Genomic DNA, 24,223 nt, shown 5'->3' with positions numbered 1-24,223 from the left:
TGTGGAGTGTACGTCTTAAAGTGGTCCTATGGACAGATACTCCAATCTCCGCTGTGGAGCTTTGCAGCTCCTTCAGGGTTATCTTTGGTCTCTTTGTTGCCTCTCTGATTAATGCCCTCCTTGCCTGGTCCGTGAGTTTTGGTGGGCGGCCCTCTCTTGGCAGGTTTGTTGTGGTGCCATATTCTTTAAATTTTTTAATAATGGATTTAATGGTGCTCCGTTGGATGTTCAAAGTTTCTGATCTTTTTTTATAACCCAACCCTGAGCTGTACTTCACCACAACTTTGTCCCTGACCTGTTTGGAGAGCTCCTTGGTCTTCATGGTGCCGCTTGCTTGGTGGTGCCCCTTGCTTAGTGGTGTTGCAGACTCTGGGGCCTTTCAGAACAGGTGTATATATACTGAGATCATGTGACAGATCATGTGACACTTAGATTGCACAGAGGTGGACTTTATTTAACTAATTATGTGACTTCTGAAGGTAATTGGTTGCACAAGATCTTATTTAGGGGCTTCATAGCAAAGGGGGTGAATACATATGCACACACCACCTTTCCGTTATTTATTTTTTAGAAATTTCTGAAACAAGTTAATTTTTTCATTTCATTTCACCAATTTGGACTGTTTTGTGTATGTCCATTACATGAAATCCAAATAAAAATCTATTTAAATTACAGGTTGTAATGCAACAAAATAGGAAAAACGCCAAGGGGGGTGAATACTTTTGCAAGGCACTGTATGCAATACAAAACAATCCAATCCTTTCCATTTTATTAAACAAAAATATGAAACGTCAAAAAACTAAATCAACACACGACACAAAACAAAAAACTGTGCAGTCCACAAAATACCAAAATAATAATTTGTAATGTATCAAGTGGATTCTCTAACAAACTAACCTGTGCTATAACTGACCTCTGTATGGACTAATACCCTTTTCACCATACTGAGTTGAGCTGTACTTGCCTGGTTAGTGGTTACCCATCCACCATAGTTGCTGGAAATGTACTAGAAAGGACCACTTGAAAGTCCCCATTGCATCGTTGGGGTCGGCTGGATAGTGTGAATAGGGACTAACTTGGTGTGTTTGAGAGCAGCCCACAGTGCAGGATCGGCTCAGACAGACACAGATAGTGGGTACGTTTCAGGTCATATTTATTGCAGTCAGGCTGCCCCTATTATCAGATCCCACAACGCCTGGAGAAGTATTTTTTAACATCTCAGAAACCACGTTGATATGGTATAGCAATCTTCTGATGCACAGTTCAGGCCCTTCGCTTCCCTAGAAGCTAGAAGGAATAGGTAAAGTCAATCTTCTGAGATGTGCAACGTGACTGCAACAGAGACGACCTGGAACGTGTCCAGTGCCATGTTAACGTGTGCTGTGGTCGGGCGAGTCCATCTCCCTGTCCCCCGAGTAGGAGCCGAGGGCCTCCCAGAGTACCTCGGTCTCCTCACAGTGGTGGTGGCCCATCCAGTGCTCCATCACCTCCTCCTTACTGTCCAGGACCTGACTGCACAGCACACAGTTAAACACCAATCCCTGCCTCAGGACCCCTCTCCCTCCTCGGGCTGAGCGGCCGGTCGGCTCTCCCTCTCCATCTCCATCATTCTCCGGTCCCCCCTGGTGGTGGGAGAGGATATGACGCTTCAGCTTGGAGAAGGAGAAGAACTCTTCATCACAGCTCCCGCACCGGACTAGGTTCCTCTTCTCGTTGAGCTGGCGCCAGTAGTGGGCGGCGTGTTTCACCAGCTCGTCCTCTGCCTCCCGGCCCCCCCGCAGTGACCTTCCCACCCCCCCAGCCCCGTCCCGCAGGCGCACCTGGACCTCCTCTCCGTGCACGTACAGCAGGTGCAGCTTCATGTCAGCGAAGGTGGGGGTGATGGCCTGACAGCGGCTACACTTGATCTGGAGTTCCACCGGGTCCTCTCGCTCTTTCTGGCCCTGCTCGTCCCCCAGGTCTGGAGACATGGCCCTGGAGACACAAACAACATGGGGACAGACATGATGGGAGGAAGAACTGTGGTGTTTTATGAAAAGTGAAGGGCCAGAATGTTCAAACGTCAAGACTCAAGTCCTATGGATGAGATGAGTATTCAGTATTGTTAAGAACGATCATCTGCTGATTATTCCCTATTGGAATTTGGCCTCCAGGTACCCTCTCTAGGGTACCTGGAGGCCAACATAAAGCAGGTCTTAGTAACTGAGATCTGGGCCCTTGAGCCATAACATTGGCCATGGGTGTCCTTAAGCAATTAAGACGTTTCAAATGTATAGTCTATTCAACCCCTAGGTCTCAGCCTTGATTGAATGTTTTGACTCAGGACAGGGAAGGATGAGACAACCAACAGATAAGGAGTATTTAGGTTTGCTCTCCCCGCTGGAGGGGGTGAGACTTTCTGCAAACCTCTTAGAGGAACGTGTCTGTCTTCCCATATGCATATGTCTGTCCATGTCTGTCAACATCTGTTAAACCTTTAAATATAGAAGTTGTTCACCTTATTTTTTGCATCTAGCATTTCTCCACACCTTGACTGGTTTTCAATTTCTAAAAGGTATGTAGGTTTATAATGCTGAATATTTAAGTACTCACCCCTCCACAGGCACATCATCTTCATGCTGGCTGATGGACGGCTCCACGGTCAGGATGACCTTATGCACCTCCCTCAAATGGCTGAAGTACACTCCCACGTAGCCAAACGCCTTCTCACAGAACTCACAGCGAAGCGTCCGCCGTGGTCTCCCGTCAGAGTGGTGCAGCTTCATGTGGGTGCTGAGGGAGCCAGAGTGGGCATAGGCCTTACGACACACAGGACACAAGTAAGGCCTGCTGTTTGTGTGGCTGTTCATATGGCTCTGGAGGTGGTGTTTGAACTGGAAGCAGCGGCTGCAGGTAGGGCAGCGATGGAGGGGCTGGCTACTGCCCAGGTAGACCCTCTGAGAAGGGCCCCCTTTCAGGTATAGCGGGGTAGAGGCTGGCTGGGGCTGGGGAGGACCAGGCTCCAGGACCTCGGCAGAGAGCTGATGCCCCACGAGGAGCTCTGGATCCAGGCTGTCAGAGGAGGTGAGGGAGGGCAGGCTGACCAGCTGGGGTACAGTCTCCATCAGCAGCATGTGGTGAGGTTTGGGTCTGATGCTGCGGTACTTCTTAGAGATGTCCACCTCCCTCTGCTGTTTATACAGCGGGGAGGAGATGACGGCTGAGGGAGAAGGCTTCTCTGGCACCCTCCTCCGAAAGAACGACAACGACCTCTTCTTCCTCGCCTCGAAGGCCAGAATGTCCTCCATTGTCTTCCTCTTCCTCCCCCTCTTCTTGCCCGGTGGTTTCTGGATCTGTAGCATTCCCAGCAGCGACAGGGTGCCTGTGGTCTTGGCCTGTGCCTGGTTCTGCAGCAGGGAGTTTGGCATGTGGTTCTGACATAGGGCCTCAGCAGTCTCCGGGGTCTTGGACTGGGGATCAGAGGGATAAGGGGAAAGGCCGGGCTGGCTAGGGAAAGCCTTCTTGGGGGACATGGCGTTGAGGTTGAGTTTGGCGGCGGGTATGAGGGTGCTTTTCATCTTGGAGTAGGGCAGGATGGGCAGCTTGCCCTTGGGTGGGGAGGGGATGATCTGGACAGCTTTGCTGAAGATGGCTGGAGAGAGGACGGTGATGCTGCTACTAGCTGGCTGTGGATGGGGCTGGGGCTGTTGGGCTGTAGGTTTGGGTTGGCACGGCCTGATAGCAACCTTACCGCTGCTCTCCTCCTGTGATGGTTTGACTGGGGAGCTTTTAGTAACGCCACCAGATGGGTAGTGGAGGTTCTGCAGCATGCTGGTGACAGGGCCGGGGGCGTGGGCAGGAGTGGACCGGTGGTCGGTGGTGGTGTCCACCACTGCTATTCGCTCCAGCGGAGAGCCAGAGTAGAGCACAGCGTTGTCTGGGAGCAGGGCTGTGAGGGCTGAGATCTCAGAGGAGGCTGAAGAGTCGATCAGTATGACCTGTTCTGATGGCTCCTCCTTGGGCTCAGGCAATGACAACTTCTTCTTTACTGCTGCTATTGACCGTTGTTCCCAGGATGTCACGGCAACCTTGGTGGGTGTCTTCACCCCCCTGGCGCTGCCAGCGGTGGGCGTGACTGATTTGACCTTCTCCGGGGTGTTCTTGGTCCTCACTGGCTGGTACCTGGGGATGGGCAGCTTCAGGTTTTTCTGGATTGGCTGTTGCTGCTGCTGTTGTTGCTGCTGTGGCGACTGAGGGGATACGGAGGGCGGTAGGGCCACCAGAGAGAAGGTACCCTCCTGCCCTGCCACCTGCATCAGGGCATAGTTCTGGGCCGGGACCAGGATAGACTTGGAGCTGACGGCTGTGGAGGCTGCTTCCGGGAGGGCAGAGGGGTGCTGGCAGGACAGGACGGCGGCCGGGGAGGGAACCAACGCTGCTGGGGCCTTGGGGGCGATGCTTCTGAACTGGAGGCTCTTCATCATCTGGCCTGGTATGGAGGTCTAGACCGAGACCTGTCTCAGTCTATCAATACAACAACAACAGTCAAGTTAGAGAAGTATTCCCCAACATAACATTGTAGCATTTTTGGTCACAGACCCTAATGATTGCATGCCATCATCTGGCAAGGAGGCAAGGATTGTCTGTAAAAACAACAATACTGGTAGAGATAACCCTCCCCCCGTCACCAACGTAACATCCTTGTATATTTTTGGTTCCAGTCCCCAGTGATTATGTTCTCAGCAGGAGGGTTGACCTTAGTGTTCTTAATGGTGTCGTTACACAGCGGTTCATAGTCTGAGATGAGACACAGGTTGAATCCCAAATGGCACCCTATTCCCTACATAGTGCACTACTTTTGACCTTATCTATGGGACCTGGTCAAAAGTAGTGCGCCATATAGGGAATAGGGTGCCACTTGGGATACATCCTGAGATGAGAGACAGACAGAGGTAGACAGACGTTGTCACTTACACAAACATGTCTAAGGCTTCCACAAGAAAACTATTATCCTGTGGTTCCTCCTGCACTCACACGGAACCCCCCCACACACACACACACACTGAACCTCCCCCCACAAACACACACAAACTACCCCCAGGAACAGACAGAGTGCCCCCTTTGATTTGGGCCCAGCGTGCAGCCTGGTTACCGTTGTGGCTCAGCGGGGTGCTCCCTGTACCCCCCACCACCCTCCCTGTACCCCCTTCCTCCCCCCTGTACCCCATGTACTTCCTGGAAAGATTGGTCAGTAGAGCGTGAAAGCTGCCCTAGGGCAAGACAGACAGGAGCTTTACCACCACATTAAGGGTTACTCTCTCTGTCTGTCTGTCTGTCTGTCTGTGTGTCTGTGAGTGTGTGTGTGTGAGTTACCTCTGTGTGTGTGTGTGTGTGTGTGTGTGTGTGTGTGTGTGTGTGTGTGTGTGTGAGTGTGTGTGTGTGAGTGAGTGAGGGTTACCTCAGGGTGTGTGTGTGTGAGGGTTACCTCTGATATTCACTCCTTATCCTCTCCTGACCAGCATTAGTAAAGTCTGGCTGTGGGGCTAAAACAGCCTTACTGACAAAGCCCCCCATTCTCAGACCCTAATGCCCCATACTGAGTAATGATATTTCACAGTACAACACCAGGGATTATGCTTTTAAAGTAGCCTTGTAATTCTGGATGTCGAAGATAAAAATCCCAAGAAAGGGTTGAACAAGCTTTAAGTGGCGTCCAGGTAAAAGGTGAAGAACGGACATGAACTTTATCTGAGCTTTTTGACATCTGTACTGTAGTTCCATTTCAACTCTGTGTAAAGTGTATCTTGTAAAAACGAAATAAACATTCAAGCCTAAAAAAACACTTCAATATAACAAATATCCACATACCTGCTTAAAAAGAAAGATTACAGTGGAATGTTTCAAATGGACGTGATTGTCAACAGCTGATTTTGACAGGAGTTGAATTTCATTTTTTTTATACAACTTTCAATACCAATACCCGTCTTATCGTGGGCTTCTGTCCAAGTTCTGTGCATGATACCAGCCACATTCAGAATAACCACCAGGCTCTCTATAAAAAAAAAAAAAAAAAATAAAAGGCTACATTTCACTGTATCATTTCTCTCACGTAACCTACACCCAACCACTCTATCGACTTTCAAAGGACTTGGGCGGAACCAAAGGTTGCATTCATTTCAAAAGAGGGAAACACAAAAAAAAGAGCCAAAAGCACATCGTTCAACACCTGGAAGTATTTCTGAGTGAGAGCAGAATATGTATACATTGTCCACACAGCATCTTAACTCCATGCAACTGAAAGTATTCCCTCTCTGTGTGGATAGTCGATTCCAATTCAACTGTGAGTTTGGCTGTTTGGCCGGGCGTTCAGTAGAGTAGAGCGGTGGGATATCAAGAATGCTCCCAGGACATGAAGGGGGTATAAATGGTGTCTGTGTGTGTGTGTGTGTGTGTGTGTTCATGTGAGAGTGATTTTGGCAGTGGAAGGCTACCCAGGAGGTTCCTCCCATCAACTCTGAGTTTACAGTTGAACCCCAAGAGGAGAAAGGGAGTGTATAAAGGGAGGGAGTGAATAAAGGGAGGTAGTGTATAAAGGGAGGGAGTGAATAAAGGGAGGTAGTGAATAAAGGGAGGTAGTGTATAAAGGGGCGCACGATATGGACTGTACACCCCTCCTCACCCCTTTACTCTCCCCATTCCCTCTCCCTCGGTTTGGCACAAAGCAAAGATGTCTGTTGACACCAAGCCTACCCCCCACAGAAAGGAGAATTGGGCCTCACACCTTCCCTCCCGAACACTCCTCATAGAACTATGAAAACTATGCTGCTGAGACGAAGCCAAGCAACCAACCAACCACAGGCAGTGTGTGGGCCTGCTGTCTGCTTAAATCAGACTGATGACTTCTCACGGGAAAGACTGGGTCGCAAGACTGAGTGAGAACAAAGACAATGATGAGATGGAATGGAGAATGAGAGAAAAATGAGTAGACACTGTAACTGTCCAGTGTTCTGAGTTGATCATAATTGATAGCAGTGTTACACCACTGCAGCTGTTGCGTTACAACTGAGGAGGAGGCCACCCGAGTGGCGCAGTGGTCTAAGTCACTGCATTGCAGTGTTGAGGCATCACTACAGCCTGGGGTTTGATCCCAGGCTGTGTCACAGCCGGCCGTGACCGGGGGTCCCATAGGGCGGCGCACAATTGGCTCAGTGTCGTCCGGGTTAGGGGAGGGTTTGGCCGGGAGGCTTTCCTTGGCTCATCGCGCTCTAGCGACTCCTTGTGGTGGGCCGGGTGCCTGCAAGCTGACTTCATTCGTCAGTTGAACAGTGTTTCCTCCGACATATTGGTGTGGCTGGCTTCCGGGTTAAGCGAGCAGGTGTTAAGCAGCGCGGTCATATTTCGGAGGACGCATGACTCGACCTTTGCCTCCCCCGAGCCTGTTGGGGAGTTGCAGCGATGACACAAGATCGTAACTACCAATTGGATATCACAGATTTGGGGAGAAAAAGTGGGTAAAATAACAAAAAATGACTGAGGAGGAGTAGCTGCAGCTATGCTCCTAGAGTGCGTCCCAAATGACACCCTATTCCCTAATTGACCAGAGTCTTATCGACCAAGGGGCCAGGGTTCCGGTCTAGAAGCACGGTTCTTGCTTCAGTACTGCAGTTGAATTGACGTCCGGCCCAGAAAGACAATTTCCAGAGACAGCCACATAGAGAAGTCAGATTAGAAAATTCCTAATAAGACACTTTAGTCATCACCATTGTGCACAAAACATCCATTGAATTATTCAAATAATTGTCGCTGAGGACAATTTTTTTCCATCACTCACAGCCGAAGATATTAACATTTTATATTCATCCAATGTCTGCCATGTTTTTGGATGACGTCGTCGCTGCTCACGCTGCTCCCTGTGCACCCTGAGTGCTAGTGCGCATGTGAAGTTGGGCCGTGTAAACTGGATGCAACCTGGATATAGACGGTGTATGCGAACGCGAGTAGATTACGTTGACAACAACGGTCGGACATCTTGGACGCAGTCTCCAGTTCTTTTATCCCTCAGTGCTATGGACCCTTGTCAAAAGTAGTGCACTATATAAGGAATAGGATGCCATTTGAGACACAGCCCTAGTCTCCAGAGGCTGTGTGCGCTGCTTTAGTAAAACCCATCAGAAGACCTCCTAGACAAGGCCCAGGGCTGCCACAGGAAGTACACTGGTGGGACAGACAGACAGGAGGACTGGAGTGCTGTTGATGAAGACTATAGCCTCAGGCTAGCTACATCATGTTGTCCAGTCAGTGTGTGTGTGTGTGTGTGTGTGTGTGTGTGTGTGTGTGTGTGTGTGTGTGTGTGTGTGTGTGTGTGTGTTTAAACCACAAATTCAAAATCAAAATACTAGAACTGCATCTTTCCATCTCTCCCCGCCTTATATTTCATTCTTTGCACCCTACTCCTCACCCCCTCAATAAATACCAGCCCCCCCCACCGCTCTCTTCTGTCCATCATTTACCGCTCCCTCATTTCTTCTCCTCCTCTGCCTTTCTTCAGGCCCCTCCCTCTCCTTCTGTTTCCCTCTCTCTCTCGTATAGGGATTCTCCTCTCAGTGTGTGTCCCTATCTGCATAATGAGGATGCCAAAAACCCTCCCTCCCTCCTCCCCACTTCAGCCACATGTCGACCTGCCCTGGGGGGAGGGGCCTCACTGTTGAGGCCCCCCTTTCGCCACATATCGACCTGCCCTGGGGGGGATGGGCCTTACTGTTTAGGCCCCTAGTGTCAATCACGTTTTAGCTACACTTCAGATGATGATGAGAAAGAATGAGAGCGCAAGCAAGATAGACATGAAAATATAGATAGAGAAATACAGAGGAAGAGAGAGACAAAGAGAAAGATAGTGAATAGGTAGTAAACCCCTGTAACAAATGGTCCTTTCTCTCAGTGTATGGTAGGTGGTGTAGTGGTGAATAAGGGGGTATGTATTGTGCATTAGGGGGTGGTGTTATAGTAGGGCCGGCATCCCCAGCACACCTGTAATGGTCCAGGTTACAAAATGGCTCAGTGACTCGTGTTTGCATCTCAATGTGAAAAAAACTGTTTGCATGTTCTTCACAAAGAGGGCAACAGATGCTACTGAGCCAGAAGTCTATGTGTCAGGGGAGAAGCTCCAGGGGGTATCTGATTTTAAGTACCTTGGCATCATACTTGATTCCAACCTCTCTTTTAAAAAGCATGTGAAAAAGGTAATTCAAATAACCAAATTCAACCTAGCTAATTTCCGATTTATACGAAATTGTTTGACTACAGAGGTAGCAAAACTGTACTTCAAATCTATGATACTCCCCCACTTAACATACTGCTTGACTAGTTGGGCCCAAGCTTGCTGTACAACAGTAAGACCTATTCAGTCTGTCTACAAACAGGCTCTCAAAGTGCTTGATAGGAAGCCCAATAGCCATCATCACTGTCACATCCTTAGAAAGCATGAGCTCCTGAGTTGGGAAAATCTTGTGCAATACACCGATGCATGTCTTGTATTCAAGATCCTAAATGGCTTGGCTCCCCCCTCCACTCAGTATTTTTGTTAAACAGAAAACCCAAACATATGGCAGCAGATCCACAAGGTCTGCCATGAGAGGTGACTGTGTAGTTCCCCTAAGGAAAAGCACCTTTAGTAAATCTGCTTTTTCTGTGAGAGCTTCCCATGTCTGGAATACACTGCCATCAGACACACACAACTGCACCACATATCACACTTTCACAAAATGCTTGAAGACATGGCTAAAGGTCAATCAGATTTGTGAACATGGTCCCTAGCTGTGTGTTGCCGCTTTCCATGTCTGTTGTCTGTAACTTGTGAGGTGTGGAAACACTTTGTTGCTTTTATGAATTTTGTTTTGCTGCTTTTTTGTTCTATGTTGCTCGGTCTGTATGCTACGTCTTGTTTGTCCTATGTTGCTATGTCTGTATGCTATGTCTTGTTCTATGTTGTTATTGTCTATATTGTAATTGTTTTTAATAACCTGCCCAGGGACTGCGGTTGAAAATTAGCCGGCTGGCTAAAACCGGCACTTTTACTGAAACGTTGATTAATGTGCACTGTCCCTGTAAAAATAAATAAACTCAAACAAACTCAAACTCAAACCTGCGTCGGATGATAATGATATGAGTACAGCATTGAGCAGCAGCAGAGACATACACGGGGTCGGCCCAGAGGCAAGCTGGTGGGGTTAACTGGAGCGAGAGAGCAGGAGGGGAGAAGACGAGGGAGGGGTTTTACCAACATGAATCCCACCCCACAGATTTCTGACTGCTCCTTCCAACCTGGACTCATATCAGATAGCTTCATTGTTGTTGTTTCTGCTGTTATTATTGCAGTAGACAGCATTTTGATTGGCTGAGCACACATACAAGGAGGAGATCAATGTTAATACAGGGCAGGTTAGGGTCATGTGACATGAGTATGAGCAGTGGCTCTTAACATAAAACAAATATGCCAGCAATCCATTTATTTGTATCTGATAATGTGTTCGATCCCCGGGACCACCCATACACAAAAAAAATGTATGCACGCATGACTAAGTCGCTTTGGATAAAAGCGTCTGCTAAATGGCATATTATTATTATTATTATTTATACTGTTTGAATTAACCTCAATATACTACTTTTGTATATAATAAGCTTTTTACATCAGCATCATATTCCTTGTCTTTCCCAGTAGACGTCTCTACCCAAGCCTCAAAGGGAACATGAGGTCACAGACGGAGACACTTAATCCGGTGCAAGGCTTCAAAATCTACCAGGGTTCAGGGGTCAGGGATGGGCTGAGGACAGACGGACAGGGCTTCCCTGGCAGTAAAAGTATATATATATATATATATACACACAGTGAGGGAAAAAAGTATTTGATCCCCTGCTGATTTTGTACATTTGCCCACTGACAAAGAAATGATCAGTCTATAATTTTAATGGTAGGTTTATTTGAACAGTGAGAGACAGAATAACAACAAAAAAAAACAGAAAAACGCATGTCAAAAATGTTATAAATTGATTTGCATTTTAATGAGGGAAATAAGTATTTGACCCCCTCTCAATCAGAAAGATTTCTGGCTCCCAGGTGTCTTTTATACAGGTAACGAGCTGAGATTAGGAGCACACTCTTAAAGGGAGTGCTCCTAATCTCAGCTTGTTACCTATATAAAAGACACCTGTCCACAGAAGCAATCAATCAATCAGATTCCAAACTCTCCACCATGGCCAAGACCAAAGAGCTCTCCAAGGATATCAGGGACAAGATTGTAGACCTACACAAGGCTGGAATGGGCTACAAGACCATCGCCAGGCAGCTTGGTGAGAAGGTGACAACAGTTGGTGCGATTATTCGCAAATGGAAGAAACACAAAATAACTGTCAATCTCCCTCGGCCTGGGGCTCCATGCAAGATCTCACCTCGTGGAGTTGCAATGATCATGAGAACGGTGAGGAATCAGCCCAGAATTACACGGGAGGATCTTGTCAATGATCTCAAGGCAGCTGGGACCATAGTCACCAAGAAAACAATTGGTAACACACTACGCCGTGAAGGACTGAAATCCTGCAGCGCCCGCAAGGTCCCCCTGCTCAAGATAGCACATATACAGGCCTGTCTGAAGTTTGCCAATGAACATCTGAATGATTCAGAGGAGAACTGGATGAAAGTGTTATGGTCAGATGAGACCAAAATCGAGCTCTTTGGCATCAACTCAACTCGCCGTGTTTGGAGGAGGAGGAATGCTGCCTATGACCCCAATAACACCATCCCCAACATCAAACATGGAGGTGGAAACATTATGCTTTGGGGGTGTTTTTCTGCTAAGGGGACAGGACAACTTCACCGCATCAAAGGGACGATGGACGGGGCCATGTACCGTCAAATCTTGGGTGAGAACCTCCTTCCCTCAGCCAGGGCATTGAAAATGGGTCGTGTATGGGTATTCCAGCATGACAATGACCCAAAACACACGGCCAAGGCAACAAAGGAGTGGCTCAAGAAGAAGCACATTAAGGTCCTGGAGTGGCCTAGCCAGTCTCCAGACCTTAATCCCATAGAAAATCTGTGGAGGGAGCTGAAGGTTCGAGTTGCCAAATGTCAGCCTCGAAACCTTAATGACTTGGAGAAGAACTGCAAAGAGGAATGGAACAAAATCCCTCCTGAGATGTGTGCAAACCTGGTGGGCAACTACAAGAAACGTCTGACCTCTGTGATTGCCAACAAGGGTTTTGCGACCAAGTACTAAGTCATGTTTTGCAGAGGGGTCAAATACTTATTTCCCTCATTAAAATGCAAATCAATTTATAAAATTTTTGACATGCGTTTTTCTGGATTTTTTTGTTGTTATTATGTATCTCACTGTTAAAATAAACCTACCATTACAATTATAGACTGATCATGTCTTTGTCAGTGGGCAAACGTACAAAATCAGCAGGGGATCAAATACTTTTTTCCCTCACTGTGTGTATATATATATATATATATATATATATATATATATATATATATATACACTGCTCAAAAAAAATAAAGGGAACACTTAAACAACACAATGTAACTCCAAGTCAATCACACTTCTGTGAAATCAAACTGTCCACTTAGGAAGCAACACTGATTGACAATAAATTTCACATGCTGTTGTGCAAATGGAATAGACAACAGGTGGAAATTATAGGCAATTAGCAAGACACCCCCAATAAAGGACTGGTTTTGAAGGTGGTGACCACAGACCACTTCTCAGTTCCTATGCTTCCTGGCTGATGTTTTGGTCACTTTTGAATGCTGGCGGTGCTTTCACTCTAGTGGTAGCATGAGACGGAGTCTACAACCCACACAAGTGGCTCAGGTATTGCAGCTCATCCAGGATGGCACATCAATGCGAGCTGTGGCAAGAAGGTTTGCTGTGTCTGTCAGCGTAGTGTCCAGAGCATGGAGGCGCTACCAGGAGACAGGCCAGTACATCAGGAGATGTGGAGGAGGCCGTAGGAGGGCAACAACCCAGCAGCAGGACTGCTACCTCCGCCTTTGTGCAAGGAGGAGCAGGAGGAGCACTGCCAGAGCCCTGCAAAATGACCTCCAGCAGGCCACAAATGTGCATGTGTCTGCTCAAACGGTCAGAAACAGACTCCATGAGGGTGGTATGAGGGCCCGACGTCCACAGGTGGGGGTTGTGCTTACAGCCCAACACCGTGCAGGACGTTTGGCATTTGCCAGAGAACACCAAGATTGGCAAATTCGCCACTGGCGCCCTGTGCTCTTCACAAATGAAAGCAGGTTCACACTGAGCACATGTGACAGACGTGACAGAGTCTGGAGACGCCGTGGAGAACGCTCTGCTGCCTGCAACATCCTCCAGCATGACCGGTTTGGCGGTGGGTCAGTCATGGTGTGGGGTGGCATTTCTTTGGGGGGCCGCACAGCCCTCCATGTGCTCGCCAGAGGTAGCCTGACTGCCATTAGGTACCGAGATGAGATCCTCTGACCCCTTGTGAGACCATATGCTGGTGCGGTTGGCCCTGGGTTCCTCCTAATGCAAGACAATGCTTGACCTCATGTGGCTGGAGTGTGTCAGCAGTTCCTGCAAGAGGAAGGCATTGATGCTATGGACTGGCCCGCCCGTTCCCCAGACCTGAATCCAATTGAGCACATCTGGGACATCATGTCTCGCTCCATCCACCAACGCCACGTTGCACCACAGACTGTCCAGGAGTTGGCGGATGCTTTAGTCCAGGTCTGGGAGGAGATCCCTCAGGAGACCATCTGCCACCTCATCAGGAGCATGCCCAGGCGTTGTAGGGAGGTCATACAGGCACGTGGAGGCCACACACACTACTGAGCCTCATTTTGACTTGTTTTAAGGACATTACATCAAAGTTGGATCAGCCTGTAGTGTGGTTTTCCACTTTAATTTTGAGGGTGACTCCAAATCCAGACCTCCATGGGTTGATACATTTGATTTCCATTGATCATTTTTGTGTGATTTTGTTGTCAGCACATTCAACTATGTAAAGAAAAAAGTATTTAAATGAGATTATTTCATTCATTCAGATCTAGGATGTGTTATTTTTGTGTTCCCTTAATTTTTTTGAGCAGTGTATATATATATATATATATATATATATATATATATATATATATATAGCGAGAGAGAGAGAGAGAGAGAGAGACAGAGACAGACAGAGAGAGAAACAGACAGACAGAGACAGAAAGAGAGAGAGACCAGGAAACCGTGGCTATGACGTCCGAGCCAGGCCAGACCTTCCCAGGGTTACCCAGATAAGTAGGTAAGGCAGAGAGGTGAAAGGTCAGGCCTGGTGTTTACGTTAACAGCCAGGTCGCCAGTGTTACGGTAGGGCCAGGGCAGTGCTGTAGTCGGACCGGTTCACTTGACGTATCCATCCGCGTGGAATGGAATGTGCTGAGGAGGCCGGATGGATCAGATGGATGGTGGATGGATAAGGCCCAGCGGTCAATAGGTCATGTAAGCATGGTTGTGCTGCAGCCAGATAGACAGAGGCTGAGTCCTCAATGATCCCCAAATGAGCCCTGGTCAAAAGTAGTGCAATATATAGGGAATAGGGTGTCGTTTGAGACGCAGACAGACAGAGAGAGCAGCCAGTAGCCCAAACAATACACTGACCGGCCGCTGATCTGGTGTCTCCCTGATTGGTTGACATGTGGGAACATAGGCCTATAATTTGTTGTAATGACAACCCAGTTAAGAACGGGCATATCAAGCACAATGTTGTGGTCTAGGAGCATGCATTTCCACTCTCTCTCTACTGTTTTGGCCCTTGATCGTATTATGGTTTTGGCCCTACTTACTTTGTGCTTGAGGTTGGAGGTTTCAGTCAGAGTGTGGAGTCCAGCCTTCTATCCGGCTCAAGACTGGTCATGGCTCTGTCCCAAGGCAGATGTCCTGCATAAACATGAACAAACAGTACAAGACATTACGGAGAATGAAATGAACTGAATTGTGTTAATTCTATCTTCATCCAATTCCACAAGACAACCGATAAATAGGGGCAGTATGTACTGAGCGTCTCAGAGTAGGAGTGCTGATCTAGGATCAGCTTTTCATTTAGATCACAATGAATAAGATTACATCAACAGTAAGGACCTGATCCTAGATCAGCACTCCTACTCTGATATGCTTGATACATACAGTCCCAGATGGAGCAGTGCTGGTCTTGTCTCAGTCAGTGGAATAAAGAGAGAGGAGGCTTCTCTTAATTCTCTGCTTCTTTTTGTAGTAAAAAATCCATCAAGAAAACCTGGTGCTTCACGCAGAGCTAGAACAAACAGAACTTTCAAACAGCAGGAGGACTGACAGAGAGAGAGCCATACAGCAGCCACACAAAGAGCTAGGCCTGGTGAGAGACCTGTAATCCCTCCTGTAGGTGAGAGTGCTCATCTGGAGCTGAAAGATAAGAGCTGCATCCCAAGTGCCACCTTATTCCCTATATAGTACACTACTATTGTCTGGTCAAAAGTCGTGCACTATATAGGGAATAGGGTGCCAGTTGGGACGTAAACACAGGCTGGAGGAGGACGGGTGGAGGTGGAGGATGGAGGGGGGTCTGGAATGGAGGGTCAGGGGGACAGGGAAGGGGGGGAACACAACAGCAGCAGCCGGCCCAGGGGAGGCCAGGCCAACCTCCCGCAGGTCTTAGCCCAGATGAAAGCTCTGGATCTCTGCTAGATAAGGGCAGGATGCGGGTGGTCGGGGCCAGCTTCCATAGCCAGCCATGTCCAGCAAGCATGTTCCCAGCCACCCTTCCATAATCACGGTACTCTCCTCTACAACACCTCACATCTAAAGCTCTCTGAGTGCGTGTGATACCAGAACTTCAATTATATTAGGATCTGTGCGGTATTTAGTATGAGTGTGTACACTAGGTATCGGGAATTATCTACAGTAAAACAGATCTGACAGCACATGCCATTTCAGTATCAAAACACAGAGCTGCATTCTACGTATCCACCAGTGGGAAGGAATCAGATAATTCCATATTTGTTTGTGTCGTGAGTTCACTCAAGATGTCTCTGTGGTCGATTGCTTTTTCTTACATGCATACTAAGCACTAATTTCTCCCGTGGAGGCTAGGGATTCGTCCAGAGGTGGAGGTGTGTCTGTGTGTGTAGAGTAGGATCTCTGCGGTCTCTCTGAGGAGCGCAGGGCGGTCAGGGGGAAAATTAAATCAGTGTTTGCAGAACTACTTGTTTTATCCCAGAGAGGATAGAGGGAGGGAGGAGAGAGGGACAAGGAGGTAGCGACCGCATTGGGAGGAAGAGACAAAGAAAGGAGGGGGTTCTTCAGCTGTAACTCTTACAGCACAGACACAGAGGTGTAGTGTAGTGTAGTGGGGGAGGACAGAACATACCGAGTGTCCCAAATGGCACCCTATTCCCTATATACAGTACATATACAGGTAACTGCCAAAATAAAGGAAACACCAACATAAAGTGTCTTATTTGATGATTTCTTCTAGACATGGTAGCCAAAATAATGGGCAACTGGGCATTTCTATACATGACCCTACCCATGGGATGGGATGTTAATTTCTTAATTAATTCAGGAACCACACCTGTGTGGAAACACCTGCTTTCAATAGAAACTCAGCAAAAAAAGAAATGTCCTCTCACTGTCAACTGCGTATTTTCAGCAAACTTAACATGTGTAAATATTTGTATGAACATAACAAGATTCAACAACTGAGACATAAACTGAACAAGTTCCACAGACATGTGACTAACAGAAATGGAATAATGTGTCCCTGAACAAAGCGGGGGGGTCAAAATCAAAAGTAACTGTCAGTATCTGGTGTGGACACCAGCTACATTAAGTACTGCAGTGCATCTCCTCCTCATGGACTGCACCAGATTTGCCAGTTCTTGCTGTGAGATGTTACCCCACTCTTCCACCAAGGCACCTGCAAGCTCCTGGACATTTCTGGGGGGAATGGCCCTAGCCCTCACCCTCCGATCAGACAGGTCCCAGACGTGCTCAATGGGATTGAGATCCGGGCTCTTCGTTGGCCATGGCAGAACACTGACATTCCGGTCTTGCAGGAAATCACGCACAGAACGAGCAGTATGGCTGGTGGCATTGTCATGCTGGAGGGTCATGTCAGGATGAGCCTGCAGGAAGGGTACCACATGAGGGAGGAGGGTGTCTTCCCTGTAACGCACAGCGTTGAGATTGCCTGCAATGACAACAAGATCAGTCCGATGATGCTGTGACACACCGCCCCAGACCATGACAGACCCTCCATCTCCAAATCGATCCCGCTCCAGAGTACAGGCCTCGATGTAACGCTCATTCCTTTGACGATAAACGCGAATCCGACCATCACCCCTGGTGAGACAAAACCGCGACTCGTCAGTGAAGAGCACTTTTTGCCAGTCCTGTCTGGTGAGGACCTGCCTTACAACAGGCCTACAAGCCCTCAGTCCAGCCTCTTTCAGCCTATTGCGGACAGTCTGAGCACTGATGGAGGGATTGTGCGTTCCTGGTGTAACTCGGGCAGTTGTTGTTGCCATCCTGTACCTGTCCCGCAGGTGTGATGTTCGGATGTACCGATCCTGTGCAGGTGTTGTTACACGTGGTCTGCCACTGCGAGGATGATCAGCTGTCCGTCCTGTCTCCCTGTAGCGCTGTCTTAGGCGTCTCACAGTACGGACATTGCAATTTATTGCCCTGGCCACATCTGCAGTCCTCATGCCTCCTTGCAGCAAGCCTAAGGCACGTTCACGCAGATGAGCAGGGACCCTGGGCATCTTTCTTGTGGTGTTTTTCAGAGTCAGTAGAAAGGCCTCTTTAGTGTCCTAAGTTTTCATAACTGTGACTTTAATTGCCTACCATCTGTAAGCTGTTAGTGTCTTAACGACCGTTCCACAGGTGCAAGTTCATTAATTGTTTATGGTTCATTGAACAAGCATGGGAAACCGTGTTTAAACCCTTTACAATGAAGATCTGTGAAGTTATTTTGATTTTTACTAATTATCTTTGAAAGACAGGGTCCTGAAAAAGGGACGTTTCTTTTTTTGCTGAGTTTACTTTGTATCAAAGGTAGTGCACTACATATGAAATAGGGTCCCATTTGGGACGTAGCCCATGGTATTCAGCGCCATGCAGAGTGGACACACAGGAACAGAAGCACACCACCGTATGTCGTTAGCTGTCACCTGTCCTGAACAGATCAATGAGAGAAATCCATTCCAATTACGATCTAGCCGCTTGGCTCTAAATAGGGATGTGGATCAATCAATATCCATCTCAAAGCAAAAAAAGAGAAGTGTGTGTTTGTTTGAGTATGTTTGTCATCGTTCAGATTTCCCCCAAAAAACCTAGAAAGGATTCCATTCAGCTAATTTGTTAATTAAGCAAAATCTTGCTTAAATGTAGACTCACCGAAATGACATTGCCACGAGAAGCACCGCAGATATTGAGATGAACGAGATGCAAGGAGGACTGTGGCTCTCACACAGCCACACACAGTATCTGCGCATGTGCATGGGTTCACTTCACGCTGTTACAGCATGGTAGCCAGGGGAACAAAACAGCTGAGAAGTTGAGCCTTGCGCTTCAACGCTCTTAGTTGTTGCGGAAATTGACCCACTATGCCGTTTACGTTCTTCATCTATGTCCTATCGCTGAGTCTACCTTTAATTGTTACAGTAGTAAAGACGGGATATTCTGGCTACTTTGTGAAAAAATCAGATCAGTTTAAGCCAATCTCTGTATGTGATTTATTCCAACATTCTCAGGCCAAATATGGCTGTAGACTTCCAGAGTGATAATTCTGTCGGAAGGAGCCACCGTGGACAGAGCTTTCCTGTGTGGAACAGAGTGGAGGAGAAAGGCAGAATGCTGTAAACCAGCCAATCACCTTTGACCTGGCGTAGCTGTTGACGAGGCTGTGAGGGTGTAATTTCCATAACACTACCAGGGTTCAGTCACAGCTACACATGCTCACACACACACACACACACACACACACACACACACACACACACACGAAGCCGTGTGTGTGCAAGCGAGCGTGCGTGTGTATCCGTGACAGAACCCTGGTAGTGTTATGGAAATGACACCCTCACAGCCTCGTCAACAGCTACGCCAGGTCAAAGGTGATTGGCTGGTTTACAGCATCCTGCCTTTCTCCTCTCCTCTCTCTTCAACACAGGAAATGAATACCTCTCTGTCCACAGTGGCTCCTTCAGAATGATCACTCTACAGACATATTTGTCCCTATCTGTCACTGGGCCTAGGTGATGTCACTGTCACCTCCAGGTTAGAGGTCAGATAGGAGCGCTTGTAACAGTGTAGTGTTCCTGTCTCAGCTCTCTGGATGTATAGGGCACTATAAAGGAAATAGGGTGCCATTTGGGACACAGCCTTTTGGATGAGACTAACATCCCCAGAGGGTCACGGAGCAGGAAGTGTGTGCTGGTCATCTTACTGTGTTCCACACTAAACCTTTACCTGCCCTTTCATTTCACTGTAGGGCTCTGGTCAAAAGTAGTGTACGAGGGAATAGGGTGCCATTTGGGACGCAGATGCAGAATAGGTCAAACATAACTAAAGTGTGGTAAGAAGGAAGAGAGGGGGGATGGGGGGGGTTGTGCTGTCAGAGAAAATATATAGATGTAAGCCTAACTAGTATAGAAAGATGAGAAAGCACAGGAAGGAAGTAACAAGTGATGCGTTGCTCTCCTTACAAAGTGGCTTTCCCTTTCTTTCTTTCTCTCCCTCCCTCTGTCTCTCTCCCTCCCAAAGGCACACAAACACATTCCTTAACAAACAAACACAATCTCTCTCACACACACACACACCCTCTCCGCCAGCGCTGGCTCACAAACTATTTTAATTAAGCCTCCCAGTGGGGGAAAGTAATACCAACCTTGAGAGGGCCACCAAGAGCCTATTCACACTTACACTTTTTGTAAAAATACTGTCGGCTACAGATATTGAAGGATGCAGATGTTACCTTTCCCCTGGCCCAGATGGGATCAGAGCGCATAGGCTTCTCTTGGCTACCTGCAGCTGTGGTTATCAGACTGAAGCACAGACTAATTGTGCATGTTGACAAATCATGAGGCATTTTTTTTTGGGGGGGGTTCAGCGTGGCAGATGTGTTGTTACCTACCCTTACCACCTGGGGGCGGCCCATCAGGAAGTCCAGGATCCAGTTGCAGAGGGAAGTGTTTAGTCCCAGGGTCCTTAGCTTAGTGATGAGCTTTGAGGGCACTATGGCGTTGAACGCTGAGCTGTAGTCAATGAAATGCAATCTCACGTAGATGTTCCTTTTGTCCAGGTGGGAAAGAGCAGTGTGGAGTGCAATAGAGATTGCATCATCTGTGGATCTGTTGGGGCAGTATGCAAATTGCAGTGGGTCTACGGTTTCTGGGATAATGGTGTTGATGTGAGCCATGACCAGCCTTTCAAAGCACTTCATGGCTACAGACGTGAGTGTTACAGGTCTGTAGTCATTTAGGCAGGTTACCTTAGTGTTCTTGGGCACAGGGACTATGGTGGTCTGCTTGAAACATGTTGGTATTACAGACTCAGTCAGGGACAGGTTGAAAATGTCAGTGAAGACACTTGCATGTTGGTCAGCGCATGCTTGGAGTACACGTCCTAGTAATTCATCTGGCCCTGCGGCCTTGTGAATGTTGACCTGTTTAAAGGTTTTACTCACATCGGCTACAGAGAGCGTGATCACACAGTTGTCCAGAACAGCTGATGCTCTCATGCATGCCTCAGTGTTGCTTGTCTCAAAGCGAGCATAGAAGTGATTTAGCTCGTCTGGTAGGCTCGTGTCACTGGGCAGCTCGTGGCTGTGCTTCCCTTTGTAGTCTGTAATAGTTTGCAAGCCCTGCCACATCCGATGAGCGTCGGAGCCGGTGTGGTACGATTCAATCTTAGTCCTGTATTGACGCTTTGCCTGTTTGATGGTTCGTCTGAGGGCATAGCGGGATTTTTTATAAGCGTCCGGGTTAGAGTCCCGCTCCTTGAAAGTGGCAGCTCTACCCTTTAGCTCAGTGCAGATGTTGCCTGTAATCAATGGCTTCTGGTTGGGGTACGCACGGTCACTGTGGGGACGATGTCATCGATGCACTTATTGATGAAGCCAGTGACTGATGTGGTGTACTCCTCAATGCCATTGTAATGTTGTAAGGTAGGCTTACTGTACTTTTATATTTGTATGAGAGGGTTAATCGTTCATTTTTGATAGGCTAACGTTGAAGACATGCTGTTATAGCAACTCTGTGCTTTGTCTTGAAGCTCAAATGTAATGAGTGTAGCCTACAGACGAGACAATAAACTGTTTGTCTGCACATACAGTATATGCTTGTGAATTGTTGCATTATTCAATCGTGTAATATGTTTTAGAAGAAAAGTTTGTCATTGTTGAATAGTTTGTGCTTACTGGCTAGTGGCTACTGTGATATTTAGGGTCAATTTGAGCTGCACACTAAGAATGGCACATTGCCAGCCACTACAAAAGGAAAGGCAAGGATGTACTGTAATGTGAATTGAAAAGTAGAATTATTTTTCGCCACCCCGCTCCTCAGACTCTCTTTCATATCTCGTAGTGGGAATAGGGCCTAAGAAAACACCTGTTTCTCTAGTCCCACCTTAATGACCACACAACACAGCAAATCACAGTGCTATGGGAGAACTTGTTTAATGGGGCTCCGCAGGGAAGGAAGGGATCTTGTGGCTTTCTAATTTTAGACACTATGTAATGTGTACACAGAGCAGATGAAACGGTAGAACGTGGGGCGCAGTCAGAGAGGTGGGGAAATTCTCTGTCTGTCTGTGTGTGTATGTATAAACACAGCTCTGTCTGTGTGATGCTAATTAGAGCCAGTTCAGGGACGTGACGAACGGAGAGACCGATAAACAGAGAGGAGGAAGGAGAGGAAGAGGAGGAAACATCCCTCCATCCAAGGGCAATACACCTCTATCAGTGGACTGGGTGGTGAAGGACAGAGCGGCTTTGACCGCACCTCGAGGAGCTGTTTGAAGTGAAGGGCAGCTTCATGCTTCAGAGAAGGGCGATCTTGCGGTGGGGGAGTGGTAGTGCTAGCAGCACCAGGTAGCAGAAGGGCTAGCGTAAGAGGCATCCAGTCTGTCTCACCATCCTCTTTTCTTTAATGATGATGATGATGATGATTCTCCCTGAGACCTGGTTGATGGAGATCAAAGGAATATGTAGATCATCCCACAGGTTCTCCTCCTCTAAGAGGTGATATGATGTTTCTAAAAGCAGGTCACCTCAAGGCAAGGCAACACTCTCCTCATTTACATATACAGTGGGGAGAACAAGTATTTGATACACTGCCGATGTTGCAGGTTTTCCTACTTACAAAGCATGTAGAGGTCTGTAATTTTTATCATAGGTACACTTCAACTGTGAGAGACGGAATCTAAAACAAAAATCCAGAAAATCACATTGTATGATTTTTAAGTAATTAATTTGCATTTTATTGCATGACATATGTATTTGATACATCAGAAAAGCAGAACTTAATATTTGGTACAGAAACCTTTGTTTGCAATTACAGAGATCATACGTTTCCTGTAGGTCTTGACCAGGTTTGCACACACTGCAGCAGGGATTTTGGCCCACTCCTCCATACAGACCTTCTCCAGAACCTTCAGGTTTCGGGGCTGCCGCTGGGCAATACGAACTTTCAGCTCCCTCCAAAGATGTTCTATTGGGTTCAGGTCTGGAGACTGGCTAGGCCACTCCAGGACCTTGAGATGCTTCTTACGGAGCCACTCCTTAGTTGCCCTGGCTGTGTGTTTCGGGTCGTTGTCATGCTGGAAGACCCAGCCACGACACATCTTCAATGCTCTTACTGAGGGAAGGAGGTTGTTGGCCAAGATCTTGCGATACATGGCCCCATCCATCCTCCCCTCAATACGGTGCAGTCGTCCTGTCCCCTTTGCAGAAAAGCATCCCCAAAGAATGATGTTTCCATCTCCATGCTTCACGGTTGGGATGGTGTTCTTGGGGTTGTACTCATCCTTCTTCTTCCTCCAAACACGGCGAGTGGAGTTTAGACCAAAAAGCTATATTTTTGTCTCATCAGACCACATGACCTTCTCCCATTCCTCCTCTGGATCATCCAGATGGTCATTGGCAAACTTCAGACGGGCCTGGACATGCGCTGGCTTGAGCAGGGGGACCTTGCGTGCGCTGCAGGATTTTAATCCATGACGGCGTAGTGTGTTACTAATGGTTTTCTTTGAGACTGTGGTCCCAGCTCTCTTCAGGTCATTGACCATGGTCCTGCCGTGTAGTTCTGGGCTGATCCCTCACCTTCCTCATGATCATTGATGCCCCACGAGGTGAGATCTTGCATGGAGCCCCAGACTGAGGGTGATTGACCGTCATCTTGAACTTCTTCCATTTTCTAATAATTGCGCCAACAGTTGTTGCCTTCTCACCAAGCTGCTTGCCTATTGTCCTGTAGCCCATCCCAGCCTTGTGCAGGTCTACAATTTTATCCCTGATGTCCTTACACAGCTCTCTGGTCTTGGCCATTGTGGAGAGGTTGGAGTCTGTTTGATTGAGTGTTTGGACAGGTGTCTTTTATACAGGTAACGAGTTCAAACAGGTGCAGTTAATACAGGTAATGAGTGGAGAACAGGAGGGCTTCTTAAAGAAAAACTAACAGGTCTGTGAGAGCCGGAATTCTTACTGGTTGGTAGGTGATCAAATACTTATGTCATGCAATAAAATGCAAATTAATTACTTAAAAATCATACAATGTGATTTTCTGGATTTTAGATTCCGTCTCTCACAGTTGAAGTGTACCTATGACAAAAATTACAGACCTCTACATGCTTTGTAAGTAGGAAAACCTGCAAAATCGGCAGTGTATCAAATACTTGTTCTCCCCACTGTAAGTAGCCTGGAGTATTAGTACTTATTATGTAGAGCCTGATGCTAGTATTAAAATGGGTATTGTGGCTCAAATCAAATCAAACATATTTGTAACTTGGCTCGTAAACAACAGGTGTGGACTAACAGTGAAATGCTTACTTACGGGCCCTTCCAAACAACGCAGAGAGATTTTATTTTGAACAAATATAAAAATAATAACACGAGGAATAAATACACAATGAGTAACGATAACTTGGCTATATACACAGGGTGCCGGTACCGAGTCGATGTGCAGAAGTATGAGGAAACTGAGGGA

General features: G+C 47.4%; 1 protein-coding gene across 1 annotated transcript in view; it reads right to left on the bottom strand.

Moving 5' to 3' along the window:
* Positions 1-682: 682 nt before the first annotated feature.
* The window catches only part of LOC121549976 (zinc finger protein 438), a 95,387-nt gene continuing 71,846 nt past the window's right edge, over positions 683-24,223 (bottom strand). Inside the window, exons 3-5 of the mRNA XM_041862013.1 lie at positions 14,831-14,924; positions 2,593-4,503; positions 683-1,974 (exon numbers count right to left, since the gene is read on the bottom strand). Coding sequence (XP_041717947.1) covers positions 1,371-1,974; positions 2,593-4,463 — 2,475 coding nt within the window. The 5' untranslated portion in view covers positions 4,464-4,503; positions 14,831-14,924 and the 3' untranslated portion in view covers positions 683-1,370. The remainder of the gene's footprint in view (positions 1,975-2,592; positions 4,504-14,830; positions 14,925-24,223) is intronic.

Source organism: Coregonus clupeaformis, chromosome 34 (genome assembly GCF_020615455.1).
Source record: "Coregonus clupeaformis isolate EN_2021a chromosome 34, ASM2061545v1, whole genome shotgun sequence".
NCBI lineage: Eukaryota > Metazoa > Chordata > Actinopteri > Salmoniformes > Salmonidae > Coregonus > Coregonus clupeaformis.
The sequence above is the reverse complement of the archived record's forward strand: the minus strand, read 5'-3'. Positions and strand labels throughout refer to the sequence as shown.